The 27,984-nt window shown below is 38.4% G+C and overlaps 18 protein-coding genes across 18 annotated transcripts; 12 read left to right on the forward strand and 6 right to left on the reverse strand. All coding sequences in view use genetic code 12, as the record gives it.

Moving 5' to 3' along the window:
- Positions 1-140: 140 nt before the first annotated feature.
- Positions 141-1,574, forward strand: CORT_0A09920 (aspartyl aminopeptidase; the record flags this gene model as incomplete). Its single annotated transcript, XM_003866768.1, has 1 exon — positions 141-1,574. One exon carries the CDS (start codon positions 141-143, stop codon positions 1,572-1,574), a length of 1,434 nt encoding a protein of 477 aa, XP_003866816.1.
- Positions 1,557-2,114, reverse strand: CORT_0A09930 (hypothetical protein; the record flags this gene model as incomplete). Its single annotated transcript, XM_003866769.1, has 1 exon — positions 1,557-2,114. One exon carries the CDS (start codon positions 2,112-2,114, stop codon positions 1,557-1,559), a length of 558 nt encoding a protein of 185 aa, XP_003866817.1.
- Positions 2,115-2,258: 144 nt separating this feature from the next.
- CORT_0A09940 (Alp1 cysteine transporter) lies at positions 2,259-3,914 on the reverse strand (the record flags this gene model as incomplete). Its single annotated transcript, XM_003866770.1, has 1 exon — positions 2,259-3,914. One exon carries the CDS (start codon positions 3,912-3,914, stop codon positions 2,259-2,261), a length of 1,656 nt encoding a protein of 551 aa, XP_003866818.1.
- A 1,156-nt stretch (positions 3,915-5,070) lies between these two features.
- Positions 5,071-7,286, forward strand: CORT_0A09950 (transcription factor with zinc finger DNA-binding motif; the record flags this gene model as incomplete). The annotated part of the gene is made up of 2 exons (XM_003866771.1): positions 5,071-5,076; positions 5,148-7,286. 2 exons carry the CDS (start codon positions 5,071-5,073, stop codon positions 7,284-7,286), a joined length of 2,145 nt encoding a protein of 714 aa, XP_003866819.1.
- An 868-nt stretch (positions 7,287-8,154) lies between these two features.
- Positions 8,155-9,201, forward strand: CORT_0A09960 (Sur2 ceramide hydroxylase; the record flags this gene model as incomplete). Its single annotated transcript, XM_003866772.1, has 1 exon — positions 8,155-9,201. One exon carries the CDS (start codon positions 8,155-8,157, stop codon positions 9,199-9,201), a length of 1,047 nt encoding a protein of 348 aa, XP_003866820.1.
- A 192-nt stretch (positions 9,202-9,393) lies between these two features.
- On the forward strand, positions 9,394-10,023 carry CORT_0A09970 (Bet3 protein; the record flags this gene model as incomplete). Its single annotated transcript, XM_003866773.1, has 2 exons — positions 9,394-9,447; positions 9,502-10,023. The coding sequence occupies 2 exons, from the start codon at positions 9,394-9,396 to the stop codon at positions 10,021-10,023; spliced, it is 576 nt and encodes a 191-aa protein (XP_003866821.1).
- Positions 10,024-12,057: 2,034 nt separating this feature from the next.
- CORT_0A09980 (Sct2 glycerol-3-phosphate acyltransferase) lies at positions 12,058-14,229 on the forward strand (the record flags this gene model as incomplete). The annotated part of the gene is made up of 1 exon (XM_003866774.1): positions 12,058-14,229. One exon carries the CDS (start codon positions 12,058-12,060, stop codon positions 14,227-14,229), a length of 2,172 nt encoding a protein of 723 aa, XP_003866822.1.
- Positions 14,230-14,754: 525 nt separating this feature from the next.
- Positions 14,755-15,000, forward strand: CORT_0A09990 (hypothetical protein; the record flags this gene model as incomplete). Its single annotated transcript, XM_003866775.1, has 1 exon — positions 14,755-15,000. The coding sequence occupies one exon, from the start codon at positions 14,755-14,757 to the stop codon at positions 14,998-15,000; it is 246 nt and encodes an 81-aa protein (XP_003866823.1).
- A 435-nt stretch (positions 15,001-15,435) lies between these two features.
- On the reverse strand, positions 15,436-16,140 carry CORT_0A10000 (Snu23 protein; the record flags this gene model as incomplete). The annotated part of the gene is made up of 1 exon (XM_003866776.1): positions 15,436-16,140. The coding sequence occupies one exon, from the start codon at positions 16,138-16,140 to the stop codon at positions 15,436-15,438; it is 705 nt and encodes a 234-aa protein (XP_003866824.1).
- Positions 16,141-16,246: 106 nt separating this feature from the next.
- On the forward strand, positions 16,247-16,999 carry CORT_0A10010 (Tpp1 protein; the record flags this gene model as incomplete). The annotated part of the gene is made up of 1 exon (XM_003866777.1): positions 16,247-16,999. The coding sequence occupies one exon, from the start codon at positions 16,247-16,249 to the stop codon at positions 16,997-16,999; it is 753 nt and encodes a 250-aa protein (XP_003866825.1).
- Positions 17,000-17,085: 86 nt separating this feature from the next.
- Positions 17,086-17,943, reverse strand: CORT_0A10020 (membrane-localized protein; the record flags this gene model as incomplete). Its single annotated transcript, XM_003866778.1, has 1 exon — positions 17,086-17,943. The coding sequence occupies one exon, from the start codon at positions 17,941-17,943 to the stop codon at positions 17,086-17,088; it is 858 nt and encodes a 285-aa protein (XP_003866826.1).
- A 139-nt stretch (positions 17,944-18,082) lies between these two features.
- CORT_0A10030 (Mrps8 protein) lies at positions 18,083-18,556 on the forward strand (the record flags this gene model as incomplete). The annotated part of the gene is made up of 1 exon (XM_003866779.1): positions 18,083-18,556. The coding sequence occupies one exon, from the start codon at positions 18,083-18,085 to the stop codon at positions 18,554-18,556; it is 474 nt and encodes a 157-aa protein (XP_003866827.1).
- Positions 18,557-18,625: 69 nt separating this feature from the next.
- CORT_0A10040 (hypothetical protein) lies at positions 18,626-19,582 on the reverse strand (the record flags this gene model as incomplete). The annotated part of the gene is made up of 1 exon (XM_003866780.1): positions 18,626-19,582. One exon carries the CDS (start codon positions 19,580-19,582, stop codon positions 18,626-18,628), a length of 957 nt encoding a protein of 318 aa, XP_003866828.1.
- Positions 19,583-20,212: 630 nt separating this feature from the next.
- CORT_0A10050 (predicted membrane transporter) lies at positions 20,213-21,838 on the forward strand (the record flags this gene model as incomplete). Its single annotated transcript, XM_003866781.1, has 1 exon — positions 20,213-21,838. One exon carries the CDS (start codon positions 20,213-20,215, stop codon positions 21,836-21,838), a length of 1,626 nt encoding a protein of 541 aa, XP_003866829.1.
- A 1,272-nt stretch (positions 21,839-23,110) lies between these two features.
- CORT_0A10060 (Zrt2 zinc transporter) lies at positions 23,111-24,271 on the forward strand (the record flags this gene model as incomplete). Its single annotated transcript, XM_003866782.1, has 1 exon — positions 23,111-24,271. The coding sequence occupies one exon, from the start codon at positions 23,111-23,113 to the stop codon at positions 24,269-24,271; it is 1,161 nt and encodes a 386-aa protein (XP_003866830.1).
- Positions 24,272-24,577: 306 nt separating this feature from the next.
- On the forward strand, positions 24,578-25,030 carry CORT_0A10070 (Fmp21 protein; the record flags this gene model as incomplete). Its single annotated transcript, XM_003866783.1, has 1 exon — positions 24,578-25,030. The coding sequence occupies one exon, from the start codon at positions 24,578-24,580 to the stop codon at positions 25,028-25,030; it is 453 nt and encodes a 150-aa protein (XP_003866831.1).
- A 164-nt stretch (positions 25,031-25,194) lies between these two features.
- Positions 25,195-26,448, forward strand: CORT_0A10080 (hypothetical protein; the record flags this gene model as incomplete). Its single annotated transcript, XM_003866784.1, has 1 exon — positions 25,195-26,448. One exon carries the CDS (start codon positions 25,195-25,197, stop codon positions 26,446-26,448), a length of 1,254 nt encoding a protein of 417 aa, XP_003866832.1.
- Positions 26,449-26,500: 52 nt separating this feature from the next.
- Positions 26,501-27,871, reverse strand: CORT_0A10090 (arylformamidase; the record flags this gene model as incomplete). Its single annotated transcript, XM_003866785.1, has 1 exon — positions 26,501-27,871. One exon carries the CDS (start codon positions 27,869-27,871, stop codon positions 26,501-26,503), a length of 1,371 nt encoding a protein of 456 aa, XP_003866833.1.
- Between the last annotated feature and the right edge of the window lie 113 nt (positions 27,872-27,984).

Here is a 27,984-nt window from a genome sequence, read left to right on the forward strand (position 1 = left end):
TCTCAGATAATATAATTGGTCCCCATTTGAAGTGTTTGTGTCAACCCTTTGAAATTGTGTGTTTCTTATAAGGTGAAATTGGTGCCGTGCAAAAAAGAGAAAAAAGCGGCACCCCACCACTTTTAAAGAAATCAAAAGCCATGACATCCAAAGAGCTTTCCTTACAATACGCTCAAAACTTTGTCGATTTTGTCAATGAGTCACCTACCCCATACCATGCTGTCAATTCAGTCAAGGAGCTGTTGAAAAATGCCGGATTTGAGGAGCTTGTCGAACGCAATAATTGGCGTGGAAGAATTCAAAAGAATGGAAAATACTACGTGACGAGAAATGGTTCCTCCATAATTGCATTCACTGTGGGTGGCAAATACAAGAATGGGAATGGGATTGCTATTGTTGGGGCCCACACCGATAGTCCATGTTTGAGGATCAAACCAATTTCAAAAAAAACCTCCGAGGGGTTCATTACCGTGGGAGTAGAGCAATACGGAGGATTGATTGCTCACACTTGGTTTGATAGAGACTTGTCAATAGCGGGACGAGTCTATGTCGATGAAGATGGCAAGTACGTGCCAAAGTTGTTAAAGATAAACAAACCTTTGTTGAGAATACCTACCTTGGCTATTCATTTGAATCGCGAAGTGAATACTAAATTTGAATTCAACAAGGAGACTAAATTAGTCCCAATTGCAGGTCAAGTTGCGTTGGAAAGTTGTGCAGATGATCCAGAGCTTAAAATGTCCCCCGAGCAGTTTGAATCTGTGCAAAATGTCATTTCGAGACACAATCAATCATTAATTGAACTCATTGCGAAGGAGCTAGGAGTCAAACCACAACAGATTGAGGATTTTGAGTTACTTTTGTACGACCACCAAAAGTCAGAAATTGGTGGATTGAATGATGAATTCATATTTTCAGCAAGATTGGACAACTTGACCTCGTGCTTTGCTGCCACAGAATCTTTGATTGAGTCTGCCGATGATTTGGCAAATCAAAAGGGTATTCAGTTGATTAGTTTATTTGACCATGAAGAGATTGGATCTCGTAGTCTGCATGGTGCTGACTCATCTTTTCTCCCTGATGTGTTACTGCGCTTGACTAGAATTGACTTTGAAGGGAATGTAGATGTGGACTTTTTCCATGAAGTTATTTCAAAATCATTTTTGCTCTCCTCTGATCAAGCTCACGGAGTTCATCCAAACTATGGGGAAGCTTATGAATCGCAAAATCGTCCACAGATCAACTTGGGTCCGGTGATTAAGATCAACGCTAATCAAAGATATGCAACGAATTCGCCAGGGGTTGTTTTGTTGAAGAAAGTTGCTGAAAAAGCCAAAGTGCCACTTCAATTGTTTGTTGTTCGAAACGATTCACCTTGTGGTTCCACTATTGGTCCATTGTTGAGTTCAAAATTGGGTATTAGAACTTTGGATCTTGGTAACCCACAGTTGTCTATGCATTCAATTAGAGAGACTGGAGGGGCCTACGACATAATCAAACTCAACGATTTATTCAAATCATTTTTTGAAAACTATATTGACTTAGAATCAAAAATCTTATGTGACCACCTTTAGTGGGAAAACATTTTCAGAAGAGTAACCAACAATATTTCCTGGAGGATCATAGCTGCAGATGATATATAGCGCATCGTTCGGACATCTTTTATACGCACATCCAACAGAATTGACACTATTCCAAATCATAGCTGTGAAATGATTGTAGATATCCTCTGAACCATACACGTACGTCTTTTTTTCATCGTACCAAGCGTCAACAGCTCCTTCGGGCGAGTATCCGTAAGCCAAGTTTTCTCCGTATTTACCGTATGAGTGCTCCAAAATTCCAGAGCAGTTGTAATGTTTCGAGTAATTAGAAGCGTACTCAAATGTTTCAGTTGACCAGCGAAGCTTCTTTGCTCCATGCGGAGTCCTTTTCTCGTTATGCTTGTCTAGCATTAGATAAGCAAACGTGGTATTGAGATCGAAAGGGCCCATGTACACATCAATATCAATCGTATAATATCTGGAAGAAGTTTGTGGGATGTAAAGCACCAACTTTTCAATAACAACGTTTGCAAATATGAATTTAAGAAACAAGAAAAAGTAAATTAACATGGTATAGTGTGTGTACCGACGTCGGAATTCACTCCTGTTGTTAACAATTGTTGTTGCTTATATATTAATAATGAAACAATTTGGTTGCAAATATCGAACAAAAAAATATTACTTCGAAATATGTGTTACTTTATTCTAACTAGGTTATAAAAAGTTATCAGCAAAGCTGTGTTTAAACTTGGGCCACCCTTTTAATGACTTGGCATGTTGCTCTTCTTCTAGCTCTTCTGGTGATTCGATGTATCGATCTGTATCAAAATCCATGTCAGCTGCACGTACAAATTTATCCTTGCCACGCTTTATTATAAACCACCAGAATAAGAAACAAACTGGAAACACACCCAATTCCAAATAAGATTGAAAAAAGTCATTAACACTAAACGGGCTAAATGTTGACCATCCTTGAACTAAAATTATGAATCCACCAAAGACAACCACAAATAAAGGTCCGTATGGGTATGACCAGTTTTTGAACAATAGTTCATGGGTTCTACCTTGCTTTGACAATCCTCTTCTGAAACGTAAAGACACCACTCCAATGACCCACCAGGAAATCAAGTTGGACAATCCTACAATCGACTGCAACCATGCCCATAGTTCACCAGTTCCTACAAATGCAGAAGCAAAGCACAAACCACCAATAAGCCAAGTCACAATAACAGCAACATATGGTATCTGGAAACGATTGAGTGGCAAAAATATTTTTGGGATATATCCTTGAGTACTCAAGTTGTATGCTAATCTTGAACCAGCAAACAAAGCATGATTTCCAGCTGACAAAACAGATAGAAGTACGACAGCATTCATATATGAACCAGCAGACTTAGTGCCAACTTGTTGGAAAACAATTGTGAATGGCGATACAGCAACTGTCTTTGTCAGCAAATTTGGATAATCGTAGGGGACATTCATGCCAATGAAAAATGCAGTGAAAACGTAAAAGATGATAATCCTAATAAAAGTGGCCTTGACTGTTTTAGGGATTGTCTTATTTGGATTCTTTGTCTCCCCAGCAGTCAACGAAACAGATTCCAAACCACCAAACGCGTAAGCTGCAGACACAAACAATGAACTGAAACCTCTAAATCCATTCACAAATGGCGCATCCTTGTAGCTCCAGTATCTGAATCCAATATATTCATGCATTTGGTTCTTTCCTGCATTACATATGATACTGACAATAAAGAATATGATAATGGTGACAACTTTGAGAAGGGCCAACCAATATTCAGCTTCTGCGTAAGCTCTCACATGAATTACATTCAAGAATAGTAAAAATACCCAAAATATGATGGAGATCACATACCAGTGGAAGTCGGTCCAGTATTGAACAACTAGTTGCAATGCAGTCAAATCAGCAGCCACACTACAACAATCATTGAACCAGTAGTTGATCAAAATAGCAAATCCTAACGAGTCACTACCAAACCTTTTGGCGTAAGTTGTGAATGACCCACTTACGGGGTATTGTGCTGACATTTCTCCAAGACAAAGCATCATGAAGAACACCACCACTCCAATGATCATGTAATTCAAAAGTAAACTCAATGGCCCACCAGTTGCCAACATTTTCCCGGTTCCTAAATACAAACCTGTTCCTATAACCCCAGCAATGGTGATCATGTTAATGACTCTGGGACTTAGGCTTCGGTTCAAGTTTTCTGTGCGATGGATGAGATGTGCAGATACGGAGTCACTTTCAGGGATCCCTGCTTCAAGCTCATATTCAAGCGGTTGCTTTTTGTCGCGGTCTGAGCTATGTAGCGAGGACATTATGCTTGCTGATGATGAGGGAAGCATAATAATTTATCACTACCGGGGGAAATATTCAATGACTTAAATATACTTGTGTGTTATAGTGTAGTGAGGACGCCTGAGATGAAAATTTCAGGTACAATGGATGTTTAAACTTTAAATTGTCGTAAATTGCCGTAGTTCAAAAAGCTCCACAGTCGTAGCCACAGTTTTGATCTTCCAGTTAATTGCCCCAATTTTACTATTGAATTTCCAGGTGGGCTGTAAATCGAGCTTTAAGACGTTTTATTATACGGTTATGAGCAGTACTAATTGATTTCTGCTTTTGTATTGGTGATGATGTACTCAATTTTTGCAGCAATCGAATCAAGGTGAAAAAAAAATCAAGGAGGATGACAATCCGTTAAAATTTAGAAAGGGTTTTATTGTTTCATGTTAAAGGAAAGGTGGTATCGCAATGGAGAAACAGGTCTCAAATTCAGCGTAACAATAAAAACCGGATATCTGTATGTAACGAAAGTAACAAAGTTGGCTTTATTGATTACAAATGCCATCGCTTTCTGTATAAACGGCAAAAATAATTTTTTTTTCCTTCATCTCGTGTGCAAATAATGTTCGCAATTTCACGTGCACTCGAACATTAAAATCCGTAATTTCATTTTCCTAAGATCCAGAAAAATTTTTCTTTCTTTTTAGCATCAATTTTAATGCAAATAGTGAAAATTGAGTGACACTTGTGTGTTTCGTAGTTATTGATAATGGTTGAATGCACATATGTCTAAATCAAAGAAAACCATTACAGTCCACCCAACGCAACTACTACAAAATGCAAGTCTTTTTTTACGGATAGAGTTTTATCTTTGGGTCTTTTTCTAGTGAACGAACTCATCAGGCTCATCAGACCAGAAAGGTAAAGATAGCCTCTGAAAAAGTCCGGTTTCTCGGTTAGTTCTTTGTGTCATTACTGTTGACTTTTGGAAACAACACCATTGACTCTTTTATGGGGAAGAAGACAAAAAAAAGAAAAAGAAAAACAACACACAGATTTGACTTAGGAAAACGCACGTAACACAAGCCACATTTGGTATAACACACAATCATGACTGAAAAGATTCCAAGACCTAAAGGACGGCCTAGGATACTACCCATAATACAGCGGAAGAAAGTTTCTCGAGCATGTGATGTTTGTAAGAAACGCAAAATGAAAGTATGTAGGACTTTTTTTCCCCACAAACATAGAAGAGGAGAGAATAACAGTACTAACATTGGTAATATTAGTGTGATGGACTTACGCCATGTCGTTATTGTCAGACAAAGTCACTTGAATGTGTTTACACTAAAATCGATGGCCGCTCGCTTAAAGCTAAAGCTTATCTGGAGAAAATGAAATTGAATCCCAGCTTTGAAGGAGATCAATCAAATGGTATTCCTTCAACAAATTCATCACACACTAATGATGATTTAGAACCAGAAATCCCTTCACTTACACATTCACCGAAACAACATTCGGCGTCATTTGCCACCAAACTGACAGGAAAACCGTCGCTGCCGCCGTTATCTTTGAGTATTATCTGCGAAAATTTACAAACTGCCCTTACTACTGGCTCCTTACCACCTTCTGCTACCAAAGATCAAGAGCTGAAAGAAGGTCTCTCCAATTTGAATGGACAATATACAAGACTATTGACTACAAAAACTGGTAATTTGAGATTTTTTGGAGAAAGTAGCGCCCTTTCCTTATTGGGCGAATGCAGAAGCTTATTCAGGGATGTATCGGGAACGAGTCGTTTCACTGATGATCCTGTTCAACAGTTTATTACCGATGAAAGTGTCGATTACCGGCTTCTTCCTGTTCCTGTCCAACTTCCCACTAAGGCAGATGCTTTCATTTTAATTGATCTTTTTAAAACAAACATCAACGATACGTTTTACGTTTTCAATATGAAATATTTCAATAAACATATATTCGAAGAGATTTATCGAGATCCCGTTAATAGCAGCTCAAAAAAGTTGTGTTTGCTATATAATGTGTTTGCAATTGGGAGGTTATTTAGTGAGGGTTCACGTCATTTATGTCTTAATTTGCCAACACTGGAGGTCTTTTTCAACCTGGCGCAAGTATTACTACGAAATAATGTTTTTGATGGCAAGATTTGGATGTGCGAGGTTTACTTTCTTGAATATTTTTACTTCCAATCGTGTTGCAATAGATCAAATGCGTGGATACAGCTAGGAAGTGCGATCAGAATAGCACAAGCGTTGGGGTTACATCGTCGTTGCATAAATGACAGAATAACTAATAGGGAAATTTTGAATCACAGACGAAGATTATGGAGAAGTCTCTACGTTTGTGATTGTGTCAGTAGCGTCAATCTAGGTCGACCCTTGATGATTAATGATTACGACTATGACGATGCTGATAGTAAGATTGATGTTGAGGATCTAGGAGAGGTTGAGCAAATTCGAATATTGGCACAGAAAGCTACTTCAGACAGTGCGGCAATCAATGCCAAGATTGTTGAGAACATTTTTAAAGATGGGGTGGTGAATATTAAAAGAGCTCATATTTTAGCTTTACAGTTAAAAATTTGGTCAGTCCAGCTACCAAAGGAGTTACAATTAAGTGCTGCAATGGAAAGTCAAATGGAATCAGGAACTGACCCTAACAATTATTTGTACGTATTTGTCCATATTGGCCAATTGTATGGGATTATGACACTCACAAGGCCATTTTTGGTTTACGTAGTTACTCGAAAACTTAAACCGGAAGCAAAGCAACAAGTAAAGGATGAACAGAGCTTGATGAATTTTTGCAAAGCATGTATCAAGGCAAGTTTCTTGGTGATCAAACTTTTGAAGTTTTTTGTCACCCATAATCCGCACAGAAAAGAAGTGTTTACAATCCAGTCTGCATGTTTCTTTGCCTCAATAATTTTAGGATTTACTTTATTAGAGCAACGCAAATCATCCAAGCCAGATCTTCATTATATTTCAGTATTACAGGACACATTGCAAGACGGGTACAATATCTTAAACAATTATGCTAACTTCAACATCACATGCAAGAGATGGGCCATCAACCTACAAAATATGATTAATCATTTAAAGAAATTTGAGCCTGCACCCAGGCGGAGCAGTCAATCCCCACCAGTAGTTCCAGAGGGTGACCCGGAACCTTTTAATGATGAGTTAGTTAGTTGGGGGATTGATAATAGGGCTTTGGAAGAGGTGCTAAACTTTCAACAATACTTTGTTCCCAGCACAACGTCGAAGGAGCTCGATGACATATTAAATGGCACTTCTGATAACAATTACATTAATAGCAACAGTTCCGAAAGCAGTGATTTTTTAGATGCGTTTCGATATGATAATGGAGAACATGTTATTTTCGGACAACGGAAGCGAAGCTTCGCATAACTATACGGGTCACATTTACCCTTAGCAATGCAAAACACGCAAGCAATGTATTAGCTGGATGAGCCAGTCTTTAGTAGTTGGTACAAACAGGTGATTACGCTGATAAATCTTATGTCCAATTTTACAGTGTTAAATCAGTTTCTGATTTGTAATGCTTTTCTGTTCTGGTCTCGACCATGGTAATGATTACATAACATTCTTTTTTTCGGCGAACGCGCAGCGGCCGCTCAGATGTTAAAACGCGATTGATTTTTTAGATTAAAAAATAGGGGAAAACAAAGCACGCTTGGGCTAGTTTTATATGAGAGTAAGTGTAGTTAGTAGGGGTCTTCATTTCAAACTCGTTGTGTGATGAACGTAGATGTAGTAAGCCAAGAAAGTGTAGGGCTGTTTGCGCATCACTATTAGAGTGGTAATCGATTGAAAATGAAAATTATAAATTTTACAATCTAGAACCGTCTCTTCGTGGAACTTCCTCTATTAAAGTTGCCAGTTTCGGACTTAAGAAGTGTATACTCAACATTTGCCAGATTAAGTCAATACAATAATACCACACAATGCAATTTCAACGTGATGAAAGGAACGAGATCCAGAACAGGAAAGCAATTGAGTTAAAAAAACAAAAACAGGGGACAATAAAAGGCAAAAAAAAGAAATGTTTTATTCCTGCATATTAAGAAAACGCACCGAAGAAAAAAAAATAACAAAACAGTGACCCATCTAAAGGTTTTACACGAGGTTTATAGCGTGATAAATTCTTCTCTTCAGATATAAATATCGTTTGAACATCTTTTCAACTACTACCCAATTTCGCAGGAATACCTTCACTCACTACTATTACTGATACACCCACATACTACCATTACTAATGAATGCGTTGAAAGTACCACTGAACTTTTCTCTGATGCTTTCAGAGTCATCGTTTTACTCCACGAACAATTTCACATTAACCAAGAAACCAGATTTGATTCCTGGTATTCCTGATGGAATCACAGCATTGATTGCTCCAATTATTGCTTACTGGACTTATTCTATGTTTTTCCATATTATTGATGTTTACGAATTAGCCGAGAAATATAGAATTCACCCTAGTGAAGATGAATTGAAAAGAAACAAAGTCACATTACATGAAGTTGTCAGAGATGTTATATTACAACACGTTATTCAAACTTTTGTTGGGCTTGTTGTTTTCTATTTTGACCCTACACCCATGACTGGTTATGAGTATTACACAATGTGGCAGCTTAAACATCATTATTTGCCGAAATTTGTACCTGACCTGGTGGTTTATTATGGATATATGTATGGGTGGTCACTCTTCAGATTGTGCATTGCAATTACAATCATTGATACTTGGCAGTTTTGGCTTCATCGTCTTATGCACGTAAACAAGACTTTGTACAGGCGGTTCCACTCACGTCATCACAGATTATACGTGCCATATGCATTTGGTGCTCTATACAATGATCCACTCGAGGGATTTTTGTTGGACACATTGGGAACTGGTGTTGCATCATTGACAACCGGATTGAGTCCAAGAGAAAGTATTATTTTATACACTTTTGCCACATTAAAGACTGTGGATGACCATTGTGGATATAAATTACCATGGGACATATTCCAAATCGTTTTTCCAAATAATTCAGTATACCATGACATTCATCACCAAATTTGGGGAATAAAGAACAATTTCTCGCAACCATTTTTCACTTTCTGGGATACCTTCAACAAGACGCGATATGAATTTGTTGAAGAGTATAAGGAATTGCAAAATCACATCACCTTGGAGAAATATAAAGAATTTTTGGCTAGAAAATCTAGAAGGGGCCCAGCAAATAAACAAGAGAAGGACAATTTACGAGAAGAAGCTGAAATTACAAAGGAGACAGTGGAAGAAAATAAAAAAACCATTTAAAAAGAAAGCACTATTTCAATTAACTGATTTTAATTTTAATAATATCTTAATTAGTAACGACTCTTAATAGCATAGATTTAATATTGCATCAATAATGAATTTGTTACGTAGGTGAATTTATTGCGCGTGAATCGAAATCAAAAATTGTATAAATCTCTTCAAGTCTAGAGTTAACGCAGTCTTATATCAACCATGTCCAAAAAATCTATAGGCGATGACATATGGAAAGGAAGCGTGGAAAAGATAGTATGTATTGCTTTAGTGTACACAGGTACATGACTCTTACTAACTCAATCACAGAACTCAGAGTTGTTCACTTTGACATATGGATCACTCGTTGCTCAATTATGTCGAGACTTTGAAAACAACTACCATGAAGTCAACAATCAACTCGACAAGATGGGATACAACATTGGATGTAGACTAATTGAAGAGTTCCTTGCCAAAACAGGTATCAAGAGATGCTCATCGTTCAAAGAGACTGCCGATATCATATCTAAATTAGGATTCAAATTATTTCTCAATATTCAGCCACAAGTTGAAAACTGGTCCAATGATAATAAAACTTGCAGCTTGATAATACCGGACCCTAATCCATTAACTGAATTTGTTGAATTGCCAGTATCTACTGACGCAAAAATTGCCAAGGAATTGTGGTATTCACAAATATTATGTGGTGTACTTCGAGGTGCTTTACAAATGGTTCAATTAGATTGTGATGTTTATTTTGTCAAAGATGTATTACGTGGTGATGAAAGGACAGAGATGAAGTTGAAGTTGAATAAGGTTTTGAAAGATGAGGTGCCCGCAGGTGAGGATTAGAGAGACGGAAAAGGAATATTGTTACAAGGTACAGGGTGCTTTTTGATATCTTATGGAAGAAACGTTTGGCGTATGAATAGGTTTCCTTTATAAATGGAGTTTTGCAACTTAAACAATCATTATTACAGAATAAGTAAATAAATTAGACTTCGCAGTTTTCCTGGGGTGACAATTCTTGCACTTCATATCTAAGCAGATATTATAGCGACATATACAACTCAGTCTTATTGCGTGTATAGCGGGATCAGTTAATCAATACACATAAAGTTCAACAAAACTACACGGCGACTGTCTCACTACTAAATCTTAAAGTAGCATAGAGTTATCCCTTGGAAGGTATTTGAATATACTAGATATAAACGACAACCATAAATGAAGGCAAATGCACCTCCCGTCTCACATTACCACCTATTAAAATATTGAGCCAAATCAAACTCATTCAACCGACAAGGGTATCATCATTACCTTTTAATTGCACAAGTATGGGTCGGAGTAAAGTGTTAGGAGCGTATACTCCACTGATATCACTCATCTGACGATGATCTGAGTTTCTGCATGTATCATCAGATTCGTCTTCCAGTTGTAGACATATCTTTTAATAAAATTAAGTATGAATTAAACCAACAAGATTGGAATGAACAAAACAATGGCAATAACGATGGGTTCAAAAATCAAGAGGAAAAATACTCCAAAATGATAACCAATTGACGCGGCATCAGGATTTGTTAAGTTTGTTGATAGCATCGATTCTGAGACAAACTTCGATGTCGACAGATATCTTCATCTTCGTCATCTCTGCAAAACTTTGACCTCTCATCATTATGGGATTGGGTATATGTGTAGGTAATTGAATCAAAATCATTTCTGGGGAATTTCAAATTTGACAATCAGCTTTCCAGGGCTGTCCTTAAACAATTTATTGTTAGTTTTCATATTTTCTGATCCTGAATTGTATGTACTGGACCCCTCCTTCAATCTATTCTTAATCAATTCATACCTTCTTACGAGCTCATTTCAGCTTTCGAACAACAAGAAAGCACAAGCAAAACGAAATAAATACCAACATGCATTTAGTGTAGTATTGAAACTTGACAAGGGATCGCGGGTAATATAAAAAGATAATGCTATCAAAAAATCCCTTCAGTGATGTATCGTTTCCTGGTGTATGCAAAAAAAAAGCAACCGTGCCTTTGAGAATTTCTCAGTGTATTCCAGGAAGTTGCTAAAATAGTTGCCAACTCGTTGTAGCGAGTCAATTGGTCAACTAATTCTCATCAAAGTCAACGCTATCCCATAAATCATCTGTAACATCAGCGTCTGCTTCTTCCACAATACTTTTCAACTCTTTCGAGCCATCTGGATCCTCGCTGAACCTCCTCTTGAAAACAAATCATATGCAATCTCACTGGCATTATGGTCTCTGAATATCTGGTTCACTTAACATGTACCTTATTAGATAGTCTCCAACCTTCTTCGTTTTGTCCTTCTGGTAATCAACTTTTCGAACAACCTTCATTAAAAGATAAATGTAGTCGGTGATACTCATTTCTGCCTCTCGGCTAATCTCTTTTAGTCTCTTGATGATAAATGGATTACCATCGTCAGAGAACAACTGACCTGGCTTTGATCCCCGCATTTCTAACCCGAACAATGCCATGGTAAATCTGGAGGATACTATCTAGGACTTCTCTCTATTCTTTCCCAACTCCCCTACTCTTTGCGTACAGGTTTACACAGGTTTACACACGTTGCAGCATCTTGCACTGTTTTATCATCTCGGAGTAACTGAAGATCTTCTCAATTTTGTGCATGAAATTTTTACGAGGATTTTAGTTGGGGACAATTTTTTATTGTTGCTCCTGTTATCACATGCCATAATACACCCAACAATATTTCATAAGGTGGAAATTCATTGAGCCATACTTAGCCGTTCCTAAGGTTCTTTATTAAGATAAGCAATTGAGCTACTCGACCGTGCTAATTGAGTCCACATCGTGCATTATAACAATCAACCATATAATTGCCTAAGATATCATGGGTGAAGAAAATCAAGTCAATTCCTTACCCCACAAAGCTAAATCCCGGCCCGCTTTATATTATATCATCCTAATTATCAAGCTATTATCTTACGATCTCGTCTTATGGTTTTTCAACTTGGTCATCCATACCTTTTTCCGTGATGTTCAATCACGAGGAAGTTTCAATATCCCGCGAAGAGGTCCTGTGATTTTTGTGATTGCCCCTCACCATAATCAGTTTGTTGACGGGTTGGTAGTCATGGCTAAGGTAAAGGAACATCTGGGACGTCGTATTGCTTTTTTAATTGCGCAAAAGTCTTACGACAGGAGGATCATTGGCGAGGCTGCAAAATTGTGTAGTGCCATCCCAGTGGAAAGAGCGCAAGATTTGTTGAAGAAAGGTACAGGTAAGATATATGTTGATAAGGAGGATGATCGTGTTATTCGAGGCTCTGGCACCAAGTTTACATCTGAGTGCCAAGTAAAGGGGTTAATTGGATTGCCCAACTCTTTAGGTAATGGATCAATACAGGAAATATTTGACGATGAAAAACTTATACTAAAGAAGCCATTCACTTCGCCCAGGAAAGAGATTCAGCAAAGGATTGACGAGAAGTTGCAAGAGGGCACTGAGTTCAAAATTGCTCCTCACATTGATAACCACATTGTTTTTCAGAATGTTTTTACTCATTTGAATGATGGGAAAGTATTGGGTATTTTCCCTGAAGGTGGATCTCATGACCGTCCTGATTTGTTACCATTGAAGCCAGGTGTAGCAATTATGGCATTGGGCGCTATTGCACAACAAATCGAGGCATTAAAAGCAGGTAAATCCGAACACGAAGAGGTTGTTCCGGTTAGCATAGTCCCAGTGGGGTTGAATTATTTTCATCCACACAAGTTTAGATCAAGAGTTGTTATTGAATTTGGAAAACCAATCATTGTGGATGAACAGATGGCGGAGCAATACGAGATGAACTCTAGGGAAGCAGTGGACAAGTTGTTGAAAACAATTACACTTGGTTTGAAAGAAGTGACTATGACTTGCAACGACTATGAGACGTTGATGGTGTTGCAGGCAGCACGAAGATTGTACACTTCTGGAAATAGAGATAGTATTCCTCTTCCCATGGTGATTGAAATGAATCGGAGATTGATCAAAGGATACGAGAAATACAAAGATCAACCTGACGTGAAAGAGTTGAAAGAGGCAGTATTGGATTATAATAAAAAATTGAGAGCATTAAACCTACATGACCACCAAGTGGAGTCATTAGATCGATCAAATAGAGTTGCAAATTTTTGGCGGTTCACTACCAGGTTTTTCAAGTTTTCCTTATTCATGGGGTTGAGTCTACCAGGTATTTTCTTATTCAGTCCTGTATTTATCATCTCTAGACGAATTTCAAGAAAAAAGGCCAAAGAGGCGTTAGCTGCATCAGTGGTAAAGATAAAGGCTAAAGACGTTTTGAGCACATGGAAGATACTTGTGGCAATGGTTTTAGCGCCAATGTTGTACATCTTTTGGTCGGTCATTGGCACTATTTTGATTGTCAAGTCTAAAATTTTGGGAGACTACCAGCCATCAATTTGGTTTATATTTATCTACTTTTATGGATGGGCTGTGTTGACAACTTATGCATCATTGAGAATGGGCGAAATCGGAATTGATTATTACAAATCTCTTGCACCATTGTTCCTTTCAGTGTTGAGTATCAATGAGGATAGATTTCAAATTGAGAAATTGAAACAAACAAGGGGGGAGCTACGTGAAAGAGTGAATATATTTTGTAACAAATTTGGTCCAGGAATGTTTGATGATTTTGAACAATTTTACAGACAATACAATGGTACCACAGAGGATGAAGAGTTTGATATCATTACACTTCAAAAACAACAAGCAGAAAACCAATTCAACAAGCTACAAAGACAGACAAGTGCTTCTTCTTTGGATTTCAATTTGCTGAATTTGTCAGATATTCCAATTTTTGCTGCAGCAGACTTGGAACAGGCCAATGATGTGAATCTCACTAAGGAGTCAGAAGAAATTGAGAAGGAAAGACTGAGAGAAGATAGTGAAACAAATGACGAAAAAGTTGAGGAATTAAATAATGAAGCAGAGTCTACTGATGGTCCAAAGATGAGAATAAGAAAAGCAATGAAGGAGAAGTACTCGAATTTAGATTAGTTAGGTGAGCTTTCAGTAATAGCTATAATGAGTTATGATAATGCCAATGAAGATAACCGCTTTCTCTATGTAGAGGCCCCAACATACATCGTATTTCAGAATTACAAGGCTTTCACCCTGTGGGTCGCAAAAAGTCGTTTCATAATTGTTTTCACCTGTTTAGGAAACATAGATTTTAAGGGGAGAGAGAACCAGCAAGTTAAAAAAAAATAAAAAACAAAGGCGATTTGCGGTGCGAAAATTTGTCCCAGGGGGGGCGTTGTTCGACTGATGCGGGTGCTGTTAAGAAAATTTTCCAAGCGCGCGCTTGTTGAAACGTGATTTTTTTCCCAAAGTCCCTTTGTTTTAATCTAGACCCACAAATAATAAAGGTACGAAAAAATTATTTCCTAATCCGGGAGGCAGTGTTGCAACCGGAGAAATATATAAATCTTTGCCATATTCCAAAAGATAAGATGAAGTAGTTGAATTCAATCTTATATATCCATTACTCACTATCACTCCTTACTCACGCCGCTGAAAACTATGCATTCAACAATTTTCTTTCTTCTACCATTGGCTTTATCAACTATTATTCCAGCAAATCTCGACTTGAAAGCAAAATCAGTTGGTGCAGGTACACAAGCTACAGAAACAAAGCGAAATATACAAAATACCCAATCCAACGAAGGACGTAATGGGCATAACAAACGTGAGCTCAAATCAGTGGTATTGGGTGATGTGAAGAGCAAGGTTGCTAGGGACTCAATTAGTGCCAATGAATTGGTATAACAGTTTGTTGCTGGATTTGATTTGCAATGGTAAGCTTAGCGTTTAGGTGGCGCCAGATTTACGAAGATTATGAAAAGGATGCTGAACATGGGCGAGATGATACTGAATTCTTCTTTGACAGAAAATAAAGGTTACATATATAGATTGTTATGTTTTATAGAAATAGTACAGGTTACAGATTTTTGCAACAACTTCATTTTGTCTAAAAAGTGCACTCACATTTCACAACACCCGTACCCGATGACACTCCTGTAGACAGTCTCAAGATCCCGTTTTGCGAATTGATTACCAACACAAGCAATACTGTTAACGAATTAGATTTCATTTAAGACCAACCGAGCGGCTCCCTAGCTTATCGACCTTTTCAACAATTCCTTACGACTTCTACCAATTGTGTTAAATATTCTTCTATCCGGTTCATCACATACAACTCATCTATTTCGATTTGGATGAGCCGAATTCTGTAAACCCCATCACTTCATTTACATCAAAATCTACAGTCTTGTCGTTCGGTTCTCTTTCTATTTTCCGCTTCTTTCGATTTTGCTGGAGCTTACGCTTTTCCGATCGCTTCCTCTTTTTCTCTTCTTCAAACTTTTTCCTCATTTCAACCCTTTCGGCAAAAGATGGCCCGTCCTCTGGTTGCAAGCTTTTCTCGTTCAAACGTTTAGCAACTAAACTTTCCATCACGGTGACTACTTCCTTGAGAGTCGCTCGTCGAATCCCGCCATCCAATAACTCTGTATGTGGCTCCTCAGCAGATCTGTTCTGCTGAAACACTTTGCTAACATGTTGCGGTGAATTAAAGTGATCAATCAATGCCAAATTGTCACGAAATGATAAGTCACACACAGGGCATACGAAACCAAACCTTTTCTTTGCTCCAAAAGTCGATGTAGATGCTTTTTCTGGGTTGATGAGGTTGAACTTTTGAACAGCATTGAGTGACTCTTCAAGTAGTGTATTCCTCTGTTTGATATGTGTTTTGGAGTCATCTACATTCTTGTCGACTATGTAGTGGAATGGAGTTGTGTCTTGAGCAATATTTCTCCTTCTATGCCGAGCTTCTTCAGCATACGCGTCAATATTCCAGGTTTGGCGACCGTACTGGTCTATAGATTTCTTATCCAGGTTGGACATGATGTTTTGTATTGAGCCACTGGAACATTATTATCACCATGGATTATTCATTTTTTTGTGCTTAACGCGTGCTTCATAACTTAAACTACATATATCAAAGTAGACAATGGTGAAGTATGATGTCATATCTATGATAAGCAAACCTAAAAGGACTCCTGTTGAGTCAGTTGATAAACTTTCAACCACAAAAGCTTCCTCAAAAGTAATTGCAGACAGGGTTGAGATGAGTCTAAATTCCACAAAGTTTGAACGTGGTTGGGAAACGATTGGGACACACTTAATTCGAAATATTTCAACACCCCAAGTTCCAGGCAAAAGAGTGAAGGTTGCTGCATTCGACTTGGATGGGACATTGATCAATACCAAGTCCGGAGCAAAGTTTTCAAGAGGGCCAACGGATTGGAAATGGTGGGGTAATTCCTCAACAAGAGTTCCCGAAGCCTTGTCAAAACTTTACAGTGACGGATATCTCATTGTTATCTTTACAAACCAAGGGGCGGTTGTTGTTAACAAGAATAGCAAGTCGTTTTCTAATTTGAAAGCAAAATTGAATCTCATATATGAAGAATTAAACAAACATCAAATCAAATCGTTGTACGTCTACGCCTCGCCAAAAAGGCCACTGAAAGATTCTGTTTCAAGTGAAGAGCAACATAAGTCGACAAGGAAACCGGCCATCGGAATGTGGCAAAATTTGGAACAGGTCCTAGTCGAGGAAGGGAAGACAATTGTTTATGAGGGGAGTTTTTACGTTGGAGATGCAGCTGGTAGAAACAAAGACTTTCTGGATAGTGATTTGAAATTTGCGGAAAATGCAAAGATAAACTTCAAAACTCCGGAGGAATTTTTTATAGACTAAGAAATATTCCATGAGTATGTGCTAATTCAACTTTCGACCTATTTTACTATGTACACCAAGGTCAATCCTTTATCTACAAGGTATCATTAGTAATCCTCTAACATAATCTCTTCAAACTTTGCATCCATTTCATCAAATTTGGAAACCAAGGATTTTGACTTACCAACTGAATCGAAATACCCTTCAACATTCCTGATACTTCTCACTTCCTCGTCATTCTTTTGTTTTGGTAGCTCGTTCAACATGTCAAAGTGCAATATCAAACACTTGCTAATATCAGACACATCGTTTTCAAATTTAATGGCTTCACTTGTGGTTTGAGGATAATTTTTGATGATGTAGTTCGTGTCGAAAGTGCCTTCCCTGGTGTTCATCAAAAAGTGAATGTGGTTTTTCAAAATTGCTGTAATTAACCCGGGAGGGTAAGGTTTATGAGAAGCATCTAAATCATTAATCAAAGCAGAGTAACGCTTGGTTTCGTCGGCTTTTTCATCGGCAACCAACTTTGAAGGATCTAAAACAACAATCTTCCTTGATGGGTCAGCCTTTTTCAAGCTGGATTTTATATTCTCCAACTCTTTATCTGAATAAATATAAGGAATAACATAGAATTTATACTTTGAGTTCAAATCGGATCCAATTAACTTGTGTCTTCTTTTTATTCCCGTGCTTTGTTCATATTCCTGAAATTCACGTTCTGTCATGTATTGCTTCGGTTTCTTCTTGTCCACTTGACCTGAAACAAACCAAATAGCGACCCACGATACTGCCACTAAGTACGCAATATATCTGATTCTTGGTTCCTTTTTAGTTTTGGATAAATCTTTGTGGACAATGACATAATTTCTACGGCAAGTTTGAATTGGTACCCTTGTAGCTGGTCCCAAGTTGGCATTCAATCTTGGGGTAAGAGCAGTTCTTCCCAATCGTACTAGTCTGAACATGTGTGAATCACGCAATTGGAAAATATGCTGCTAAGCGGTTTAACGTTTCCAGAAAAAAATCATCAACTGAAGTTAAAGCTAAGTCAAAATTTTTTTTTTTTCACAACCTGAAGATAATACCTTTAACAAACCACACGTCATGTCAACTTCATTAGTCACTTTATCTAGGTTCTGCGCCCATATGAAGAACTGCCTTAATGTGACGCTAGCCAAAACTGCTGTTCCATATAATAGAACGAACTTGCAAGTAGCTATTCAATTATATAATCAAGGTTTCATTTCAGGAATACAACGAGGATCGAATACTGGCCCTGACTTGATACCTTCTGACGTCACTCCAGATAACATAAATACGAGAAGGATATGGTTGGATTTGAAATACAGAAACAACTTACCGGTGATATCCAAGATCGAAATGGTTTCCAAGCCAAGTAAAAAAGTTGAACTAAGTGCGGAAGATGTAAAAACATTGGCTTCCGGAATGAAGGTCAGAAGAATTGATCAGTTACAACCTGCTGAATGTTTGTTTATTGAACACGAGAATCAACTATACGAAATCAATGATGCAGCAAAGAAAGGTTTGGGTGGTCAAGCTTTATTTAGGGTGAGGTAGAGGGGTACAATATAGAAACAGGAAACTTGTAAATATACGTTAAAAGATTATATCGACAAAGTGTATAGATCAAAGTGCTGCTTTGGTCGAGCTGGGACTACTCCAGTTCCTCATATCAACCTGCCAGCCTTTCCAAATCATCAATTTCTCTCTAAAATCTTCAATTGAGCTAAACTTACTTAAATTTTGTTGCGATGATGATGCATAGTCGTTAGTCGTGAATAGTGGTTTTGCTGGTTGGTAAGCTGATGCGGTGTGGGTAGAGCTCGACGAGTTTGGGAGCGGTGATTGCGTTGATGGTGGTGCTTGCTTCTTTAATTGTTCATTCTCAGCCTTCAAGTCAGAGATTGTATCATCTAGATCCATCCTGGAGAGTTTAAGATCTTTGACCTCTTTGCGCAAAGCGTTGATAGTCTTCTTTTGCTCCTCTATAGTTTTTTGAAGCTCATCGATTACCAGGGAGTCAGATTTAATTGAGTCTAGGTCATGCGATGATTTAGTGTCTTGAGTTTCAGAGGCATCTGTTTGTTTCTCTTTGGCTTCGTCTTTCTTTGAAAACGCCTCGTTGTCCACCAGTGAAATTATGTTATCCTCTTTTGAAGCTGCGGTTGTAAGTTCTTCGTCGGTCATCAGTTCTTCCAAGGTTGATTTTTTTCCCAGTTTGCCTTCTTTATTGGGGCTTTTGTCGGGGTTTATATTGTCAAAATTGTCAGCTTGTTCCTCTTGCTTCTCTTTCTCCTTTTCTTCAACTGCATTTTCATCTTTTGCTTCAGCCGCATCCGGAACTGCTGACTCACTTTTCACTTCTTCTAATGGTGTCCCCTCCTTACTTTCACTGGCATTATCCTTGTCCTTTTCCTCATCTCCGTCAGCATTAGCGTCACCTTTCTTTGCTTTCTTTTTCTTGTCCTTCTTCTTTTTCTTTTTCATCTCTTCAAACTTTCTCCTAGCTGCTTCCAATCTTTGCTCCTTGGTCAATTCAGACTCTTCATCACTTGCAATTGATTTTTCCTCTGTTTCAGACATGACGGTGTATACGTGTGATTGATATTATAGGACTGTTTCTATCGCGTTCGGTGTGGACTTTTTTGAACACGACTTTTTTTTGTGAGGCTTTTAATACGTAAAATCAACAGAATTTATGTTTTAAAGCACTTGACTTATGACCTATGAAGCTCAGTCGTTTGTTTAGTAACACGGACGAGCTGTTTATGACTCGCATATCATAAACAGTGCCCACGCCTACCCCTTTCTCAATCCTTTTGGATAAACAAATTCACTCATTTTTGTTCCATACATGAGTTACGAAAGAGAAAGTAGATTTCAGAACAATGCAAAGCAAGCCTTTTCGAGAATTCTATTCAGGGAGGAATAGCTGTGTGTATATTTCAGTTGAAATCTCTCCAACAAGACGAAAAAGTTCCTTCAAATCCAGTAAAGGTCTTTTATGTAACTTAAAAAACACAAAAACGAATAAGCTACCGGCGGGATTCTTGATCCGGTTCAAGGAAGCGCAAATCCTTGAATGTCAAAAAACAATAAAAATACATTCTTGCATTTGAGCAGAAACGATGAGTCAATTCTTATTTTGTTAAAGGTATCAGCTTGATCCACGTTTGAGAGTGTACCAAACAAGACAAAGGTATCACGTATTTGATGAGTTCAATTTCTTCATTATCAATTACAGTTCCACAACAAGTTATCCATTCATCATCTCGTCATGACTCAAGTGGCAATAGGTCCATAGACGTCCATGACATTGAGCTACAAAATATTGGGCAGACGTATGCAGACACCAACAAAGCCTCAGGATTACAGTATGATCCTTACCGTGAACAAACTCATCAATTGGGGACATCTCTCCGTCGACGCCGGCCAAGCAGTGCCACAGATCTCACCAACAACTCAGTTGGGTTAATGTATGGAAGTGAGGCAAATCCTCATGAGTTTCCAGAAGGAGGAAAGGAGGCCAACTTGGTACTTCTTGGTTCATTTCTTGGATTGGTTGCTGATTTCGGTATCCCCAATGCCTTAGGAGCAATTGAGTCATACGTCTCCTCGAACCAATTAAAAGATGTTTCAAAGGCTGACGTGGGGTGGGTGTTTTCCTTGCACTTGGGTGTGATGTATCTTGGAGGGGTATTTTTTGGAGAATTGTTTGACACGTATGGTGCTAAGAAGCCCTTGATTGGCGGTACAATTTTAATGTGCGCTGGGTTGTTTTGTACTGCAGAGTGCAAAACATTATACCAATTTGTTCTAAGCTTTTCCGTTTTAACAGCAATTGGGACAAGTGTTGCCATGTCACCGTTGATTGGAGCTTTGAGTCATTGGTTTCTCAAGAAAAGAGCAATGGCGTGCTCAATCGCTACAATTGGCGGCTTAGTCGGAGGTTCATGCTTTGCGATTATGTTGCAGCAGTTATATGACAAAATTGGGTATAAGAATGCAATCCGGGTGTTGAGCTGTATATGCTTCTTCTGTATGGGCTGTGCTATTTTGCTAGTTCGTGAGAGGAAGGTGAGAACGGGAGATGCCGGTGGAAGAAATAGCCCCGCAAACAGAAGTGGTCGCAATTCAGTTGCAGAATTGGAACTGATTGAAGAGGAGATTGCTATTGTTCGTGAGGAGAGTGTTGAACAACCCGCTTGGTCGAAAATAGCAGGGTTTGTCAAAGGCGCGTTGGACTTTTCAGTTTTGAAGGATATGAAGTTTGTGTCATTGACATGGGGTGTATTTCTAGCCGAGGTTGTCTCGATGACCACTTTGACCTATTTGGGGTCGTATGCGTTGGAGTACGACGTTAGTGACACTCTGTCGTACTTGCTATTGACAATCATTAACGTGTGTGGTATTCCATCTCGGTTGCTATCGGGGATATTCGCTGACAAATATGGTAGGTTCAACATGATGATGTTCTCGTCAACGTTCACGACTATATTTATCTTCGGTCTTTGGTACCCAGCTAAAAGCGCAACCTTACTATATGTATTTGGCGTGATGTTTGGTATATCTTCATCGGCTGTGATATCTTTGATACCAGCTTGCACTGGCCAGATATGTTCGTCAGAACGGTTTGGCAAAGTGTATGGTACTTTGTATTTCTTTTTGGGGATCTTGACCATATTGGGTATGTATTTTGCTACCTTAGTGATTGGGAAGGGCACCAAGAGTAACTACAGTAACTTTGTTTTATTCGAAGGAGCATTGAGTGCAACATCTATATTGGTGTGGATTTGGGCTAAATACAGTGCTGTTGGATGGAGATGGTGCAAATTCTGAACAAAACCGGTGTCAGAAGAAGTAATTTATGGAAACTGCATAATAGTGAAATGAGATGAAAATATTATGGAGAGCCATAATCGACCAACTGCCAGTTACTTTCGGCCTTGCTTCAGTATTCAAGCCCCACTTTAGATTTGCTTATTTCCCAATTAGCTGTTTAACCTACAAGGTTTTCTGCTTTTAATAGAATAAACACAGCACAATAAGTATGAAGAGAAAAAAATGTGGTCTGCATTTTAACGATTTTTGTGGGAAATAAGATTTGCAGTCGCCCGTTGCCCTTTCCTTTTTGCAAATAAAATATTTTTGTGAGGTAAGTAACAAGATCTAGGTGGATCTTTGTGGCGTAAGGATTAGTTTTGTACATCTCTAGATGTTGTTACCGCATGATCATGAGTAGACGTATATCCAAGTAAGTATTGTACGTCTATTTACTTTAACTTCAATTTTATTGGTTGCGGACTACATAGGCTATATGTAAAAACAATATAATGTACCTTGATGGTTATTATAAATTCTTGACTTTTGTATCATAATGGATGTGTGCATGCGGCGCCAAAATTACGGAAAATCTTCTTTTTTTCTAAATATAACAAAATTTTTGACTTGATGAGCGTCTCAGAGATACACCTTCGCGGTAATCTCTTCACAAGGCTAAGCGAGAAAAGGAACATCTTGGCAGGGTATTTGTTGACAGAGACAAGAATTGATAATGAACTAAAGCCAAGCTTTGAAAGTATTTATTTTGACATATGTATGTGCATGTTGTGAAAGATTAAATTTTCAAAGAGATAACCATCAAGGTATTTTTTAACCCTCTTAAAATGTCACAAAACCACATTATGAATTAATTTTTTTTTCAATTTCTGCAAAAACCTCAAATTATGCTTCTACAAATACACTCGTCGATTATTCTTTTTACTACTAGAATAAGCTAAACCAAAAGGGCTACTAGTAATTATCACAAAACGCAATTACCAACAATTAACGTTTAGGTTCGGTACGGCATCTAATTTAAACACAATAACCACAACAATCATTTACGAAACAGAAGCTTCCCATTATTTCAAAAATTTTCAAATTTTCAACAATTAAGCCTTTTAATATAAAAGGATATTGATATTCCGAAGAAACTCATTTGTTCAAGGTTTTGGACCGTCGTTTAGTGCTTATTGATTCTGTTAACAACACGTTCATACAACCGATTCTCTGCAAACGAGTCTACATATTAGATAATCTTAACAAGAGAAGGCAAATTACAACATTACAATGAGTGAGCAAAGCAGTATAGGTGCTTTATTCGAATACTTGAACAAACGAGATGAATGTGAGAGTGGTAACGACTATGATGGTGAACAATTTGGTGCTCGTATTTCAGCCATTTTCGTAATTATGGTTACTTCAGCTTTCGGAGCATACTTCCCTATCCTTTCATCAAGATATTCATTCATCAGATTGCCATGGTGGTGTTTCTTTGGTGCTAAATATTTTGGAAGTGGTGTCATCGTAGCAACTGCATTTATTCATTTGTTGGAGCCAGCCTCTGATGCTTTAGGAGATGAATGTTTAACCGGAGTCATTACTGAATACCCATGGGCATTTGGTATCTGTCTAATGACTTTGTTTGTTTTATTCTTTTTCGAATTGATTGCTTATCGTATGATTGATAGAAAGATTGGTGCTATGAGTGATGACATTGAAGAAGGTGGTGCTGGTGGTCACTCTCACTCCCATTTCGGCGATGAATCTTTATACGTGAAGAAGAAGGTTAATCCAAAAAAAGAGGAAGTAGAAGACGATACCGAGTTGGATGGTTCTGGACACGAGACTGATAAGCAACTTGGTGCCAACCCATATCCAAACCATTTCCAACATGGCAATGAACATCAAGATCCAAGTGTAATGGGAACACCAGTCAACGATCAAAGTAAAGAACAATATTATGGACAATTGCTTAATGTTTTTGTTTTGGAATTTGGTATCATTTTCCACTCAGTATTCATTGGCTTATCATTGGCTGTTGCAGGTGACGAGTTCAAAACTCTCTACATTGTTTTAGTCTTTCATCAAATGTTCGAAGGTTTAGGTTTAGGTACTAGAATTGCCACCACCAACTGGGACAAGCATAGATTCACACCTTGGTTATTGGCACTTGGTTACACTGTTTGTACTCCAATTTCCATTGCCATCGGTATCGGTGTGAGGCACTCATATCCACCAGGATCAAGAAGATCATTAATCACCAATGGTGTTTTCGACTCAATTTCTGCAGGTATTTTGGTTTACACCGGTCTTGTTGAATTGATGGCCCATGAATTTTTGTACAGTGGGGAATTCAAAGGTCCTAATGGTTTCCGTAAGATGTTGGCAGCTTACTTTGTTATGTGTTGGGGTGCTGGTTTGATGGCCTTGCTAGGCAAGTGGGCATAATCTTATGCAATCCACAAAACAACTGGGAATTTCTAATTAACTAATTTTGCAAACACGGTTCTTTTATAGATTTAATCAAAGTTCTTCTGTATTCTCGAAATTGTGGATTGTAGTAGTTCTTGGTGTTAGTTATTCTTTATGGTGGTTAAGCGTCCGATCAGAAGCCTGTTTCTATTGGGTTCTTTCCAATCTCCGGTCGGATATGGCGCTACCATGGAATGATCACAGTGATAAAGTTAGAAAATCAAAAACAAAAATAATTTGTGGAAGGACAAGTATCAAACAACCACCCTATATATCATCTTCATGCTTCCGGTAAAATACACTATAAGTAAGCTTTATTTGAAAGCAACGAGGCCATCGGCGCAACTTCCACGCCACTATTCCGTTCCACCGAAATTTGCCCAACAACATCGCGGCCCACCAAAACTTCCCAAACATGAACAAGAAGAATTTGAAAGATTACAAAACATAGCACAGTCTCAGATTGCTATTGAGGACTATAATGACCGGCTACTAGCTGCACAACGTGAAGCTGCAGCTGCAGCTAGTGGCTCCATAACTCACGAAGCAAATGATGAAGTAAAACCACCTGTGGTGAATGACAACTCGGACATCGGTACATTCGCTTACTTGAAAACTATTCCGGAATTTGAAGGAGATGTGAATCCTAGCACTGGTGAAATTGGTGGTCCTAAGCAAGATCCATTGAAACAAAGTGATGAGTGGACTTACAATGGTCGCACCATTGACTTTTAAAGGGTGTAGCGAGTAATGAATAGGACTTATAGATAATTTGGGAGTAGCAGATGCATTTGTAGCCTTATTCATCTCTACTTGCTGCTTGTTTTACCTAGGCCTTACGAAACACAAAAGCTTTGAACCTTGAAAAAATAGTATTGAGGAGATGGATAATACCAAAGATGGACTTTGATCCGTTATCTTTATACACCCCTTCTACAACCAGAGATGCAACGCATATTGACCTTGCTAACCCTCCGTTCAAAGCACAAGGACTAATTTTGAGCAAACTGCAACCCTCAAACGAAGAGATCACGAGACATGGCGATGGTGATAATATTGAAGAAGATGAAGATGATCTGATGCTACTTCATATCTTGGATTTGCCTATGCTACGTCTGCAACCACCCTATTCTGCTCTTGTAACTATTTTGAAACTTATGGCTCCAGAAGAAGTGCTCAATTTTCAACAGAGTCAACGAGAACAAGATATCCAATCTGATGAAGAGACAATCTTCAATGAAAAATCAGTTTCACTAGATCAGATTGCGAACGCATTGCCATGGTTACAAAATCACTGCCCTCGATTAAATACGTCTTCCAAATTGAGTTTTCTACCACACCTGTCCCTGGGATTGCGTGCAAATTTCACAAATGAATATAATGCATACATGACCCGAATAGTTTCCAACGAACTTTCGTGGATGAGCGATACTGAAAAGGAGGAGATTCACTCTTTGGCTAGTATGAGGATAAGTGAAAATTGTGGACGTATGGCGCAGCCGCAGCTTATGAGAAAGATTCATCTAGCCAATCTAGAGCAATATGGTAAACAATACATCTACTTGAATGAACCGTCAATGACAAATGACAACCTCGGTTTAAAGACATGGGGGAGTTCGTTAATCCTCGGGTCCAGGTTGTTACGTGCTGGCAAAGGTAGTTCAATTTTGAAAGAGCCTGTTCTTGAATTAGGCTCAGGAACTGGTCTTGTTGGAATGTGTTGTTCTTTAATGAGTATAAATACCACGCTCACAGATTTACCACAAATTGTGCCCAATTTGCAAAAGAATATCGAATTGAACAATTTAGAAGGAAAATCGTTCTGCGTTGAGTTAGACTGGTCGGCACCAGAGAGCTCGCCAGTGTATGGCAAAACGTTTGCTACTATAGTAGTAAGTGACCCGGTATATTCAAGCCAACATCCATACTGGGTCGTCCGTATGATTGACCTTTTCCTAAGAAGAAACAGAGGGAGTGACTCAGATAGTGTGTTGATAGAGGTTCCTTTACGACCTAAGTTTGAGAATGAGCGTCAATTGTTGTGGCAATTAATGCTGGACAGATTTGTCGAGGTGGATTCCGAAATTGAAGATGGGTATGATGATTTTGGGGAGATGAAATTTTGTTACAAGAGATTCATGCGGAAACTGTAGTAGATCTCTTATCGTGTATTAATATGTATATAAGAGAAGGTACTTGCTACATCTATAAATAGTCCTTCAACGTCTTTAATTTCTCTACTGCTTCTTCCAAAACTTCATCATCTTTACAAACGGCAAATCGAACACAGTTCTCTAATCCATTACCCTGTCTTCTCTCTTCGATTAAGAACTCTGTTGGCGGGATTCCCACAACACCAATCTCCTTGATCAACCAATAAGCCAATTTGAAATCTAATGTTCCTCTACTTGAAATGGCTTCGGGGAACTCATAATCAATTGGTATTTTCAACTTGGATAAATTGACCAAGAGGAAATATCCACCTTCAGATACAGTGTATGGCAATCCCAAATCATCAAATACCTTAGTAAACAACTCATATTTTTTTACATACTCACCCTTAACTTTATTGAAATAGTCGAGCTTGTCTGCTTGTTCAAATGCTTGAGCTACTGCTTGTTGCAATGGGTGTGGAGTCGAGAAACAAATTCTGGTATGCGCAGCGGCAACGTATTTGATCAAAGCAGCTGGTCCTTGGATATAGCCAACTCTCCATCCTGTAGCTGCAAAAGATTTACCGGCAGAACCAACTGTCAAGGTACGCTCCTTCAACTCAGGTAAGGATTTCAAGTTTGCAGGTCTTGGAAAATCAGGTGTAAAGTACAAATTCTCGTAAACTTCATCACTGACCAAAATCAAGTTGTGCTTGATCACTAATTCACCAATTCTGTGGAGTTCCTTTTTTGTAAAAACCTTACCAATTGGGTTATGAGGAGTATTGATGACAATCAATTTGGTCTTGTCATTGATACTCTTTTCCAATTGTTCCCAGTCAATTTCCCAATCTGAAGCTTTCACTGTTTCAGTATCCAACTTCTTAGGATACTTTATCTCAACGTATTTTACTTTAGCACCGGTCATTTCAATGTTTGGAATATATTGATCAAAAAATGGCTCAAATACTATAGCTTCATCTCCTGGGGTCAAGAATCCAAAAAATACCGCAAACATACCTTCATTTGCTCCGGTTGTAATTTGCACTTCTTCAACAGGCACATTGCGGCCATAACTCTTAGAGTAGTGTGCAGCCACTTGTTTCAATAAATTTGGGTTACCTCTGGCTGGCGCATATTGGTTAAACTGTGGTTTTGACAACGCATCATCGACAGCTTGAATTGCAAACTCAGGTGGGCTATAGGAAAAGAAACCTTGCCCTAAATTGACTATTTTCCTATCCGGATTTTCTTCCTGCGCTTCAGCCGCTGTCTCGTTAATCAAAGACCAAATATCCTTTTGTCCAGGTTTGAGGTTAAAGTATGGGTTGTGCAATGAAGCAGGATCTAATTGTCTTGAAGTTGTCATCGGGGATGTGAAAAGCCTTGTGAATGGTCTATAGGTAGTATATCTTTTCAACATATACTGGAGTAACCGTCAGTCTATGTTACGTTGTTGAAGTTTAAATTTTAATTGGTGAAAAATTGAATGGTTCTCAATCTCGTTTGATAACGCAAAATCTTAAAACCGCGACT

The sequence above is a fragment of the Candida orthopsilosis genome (genome assembly GCF_000315875.1).
Source record: "Candida orthopsilosis Co 90-125, chromosome 1 draft sequence".
Taxonomy (NCBI): Eukaryota; Fungi; Ascomycota; class Pichiomycetes; order Serinales; family Debaryomycetaceae; genus Lodderomyces; species Lodderomyces orthopsilosis.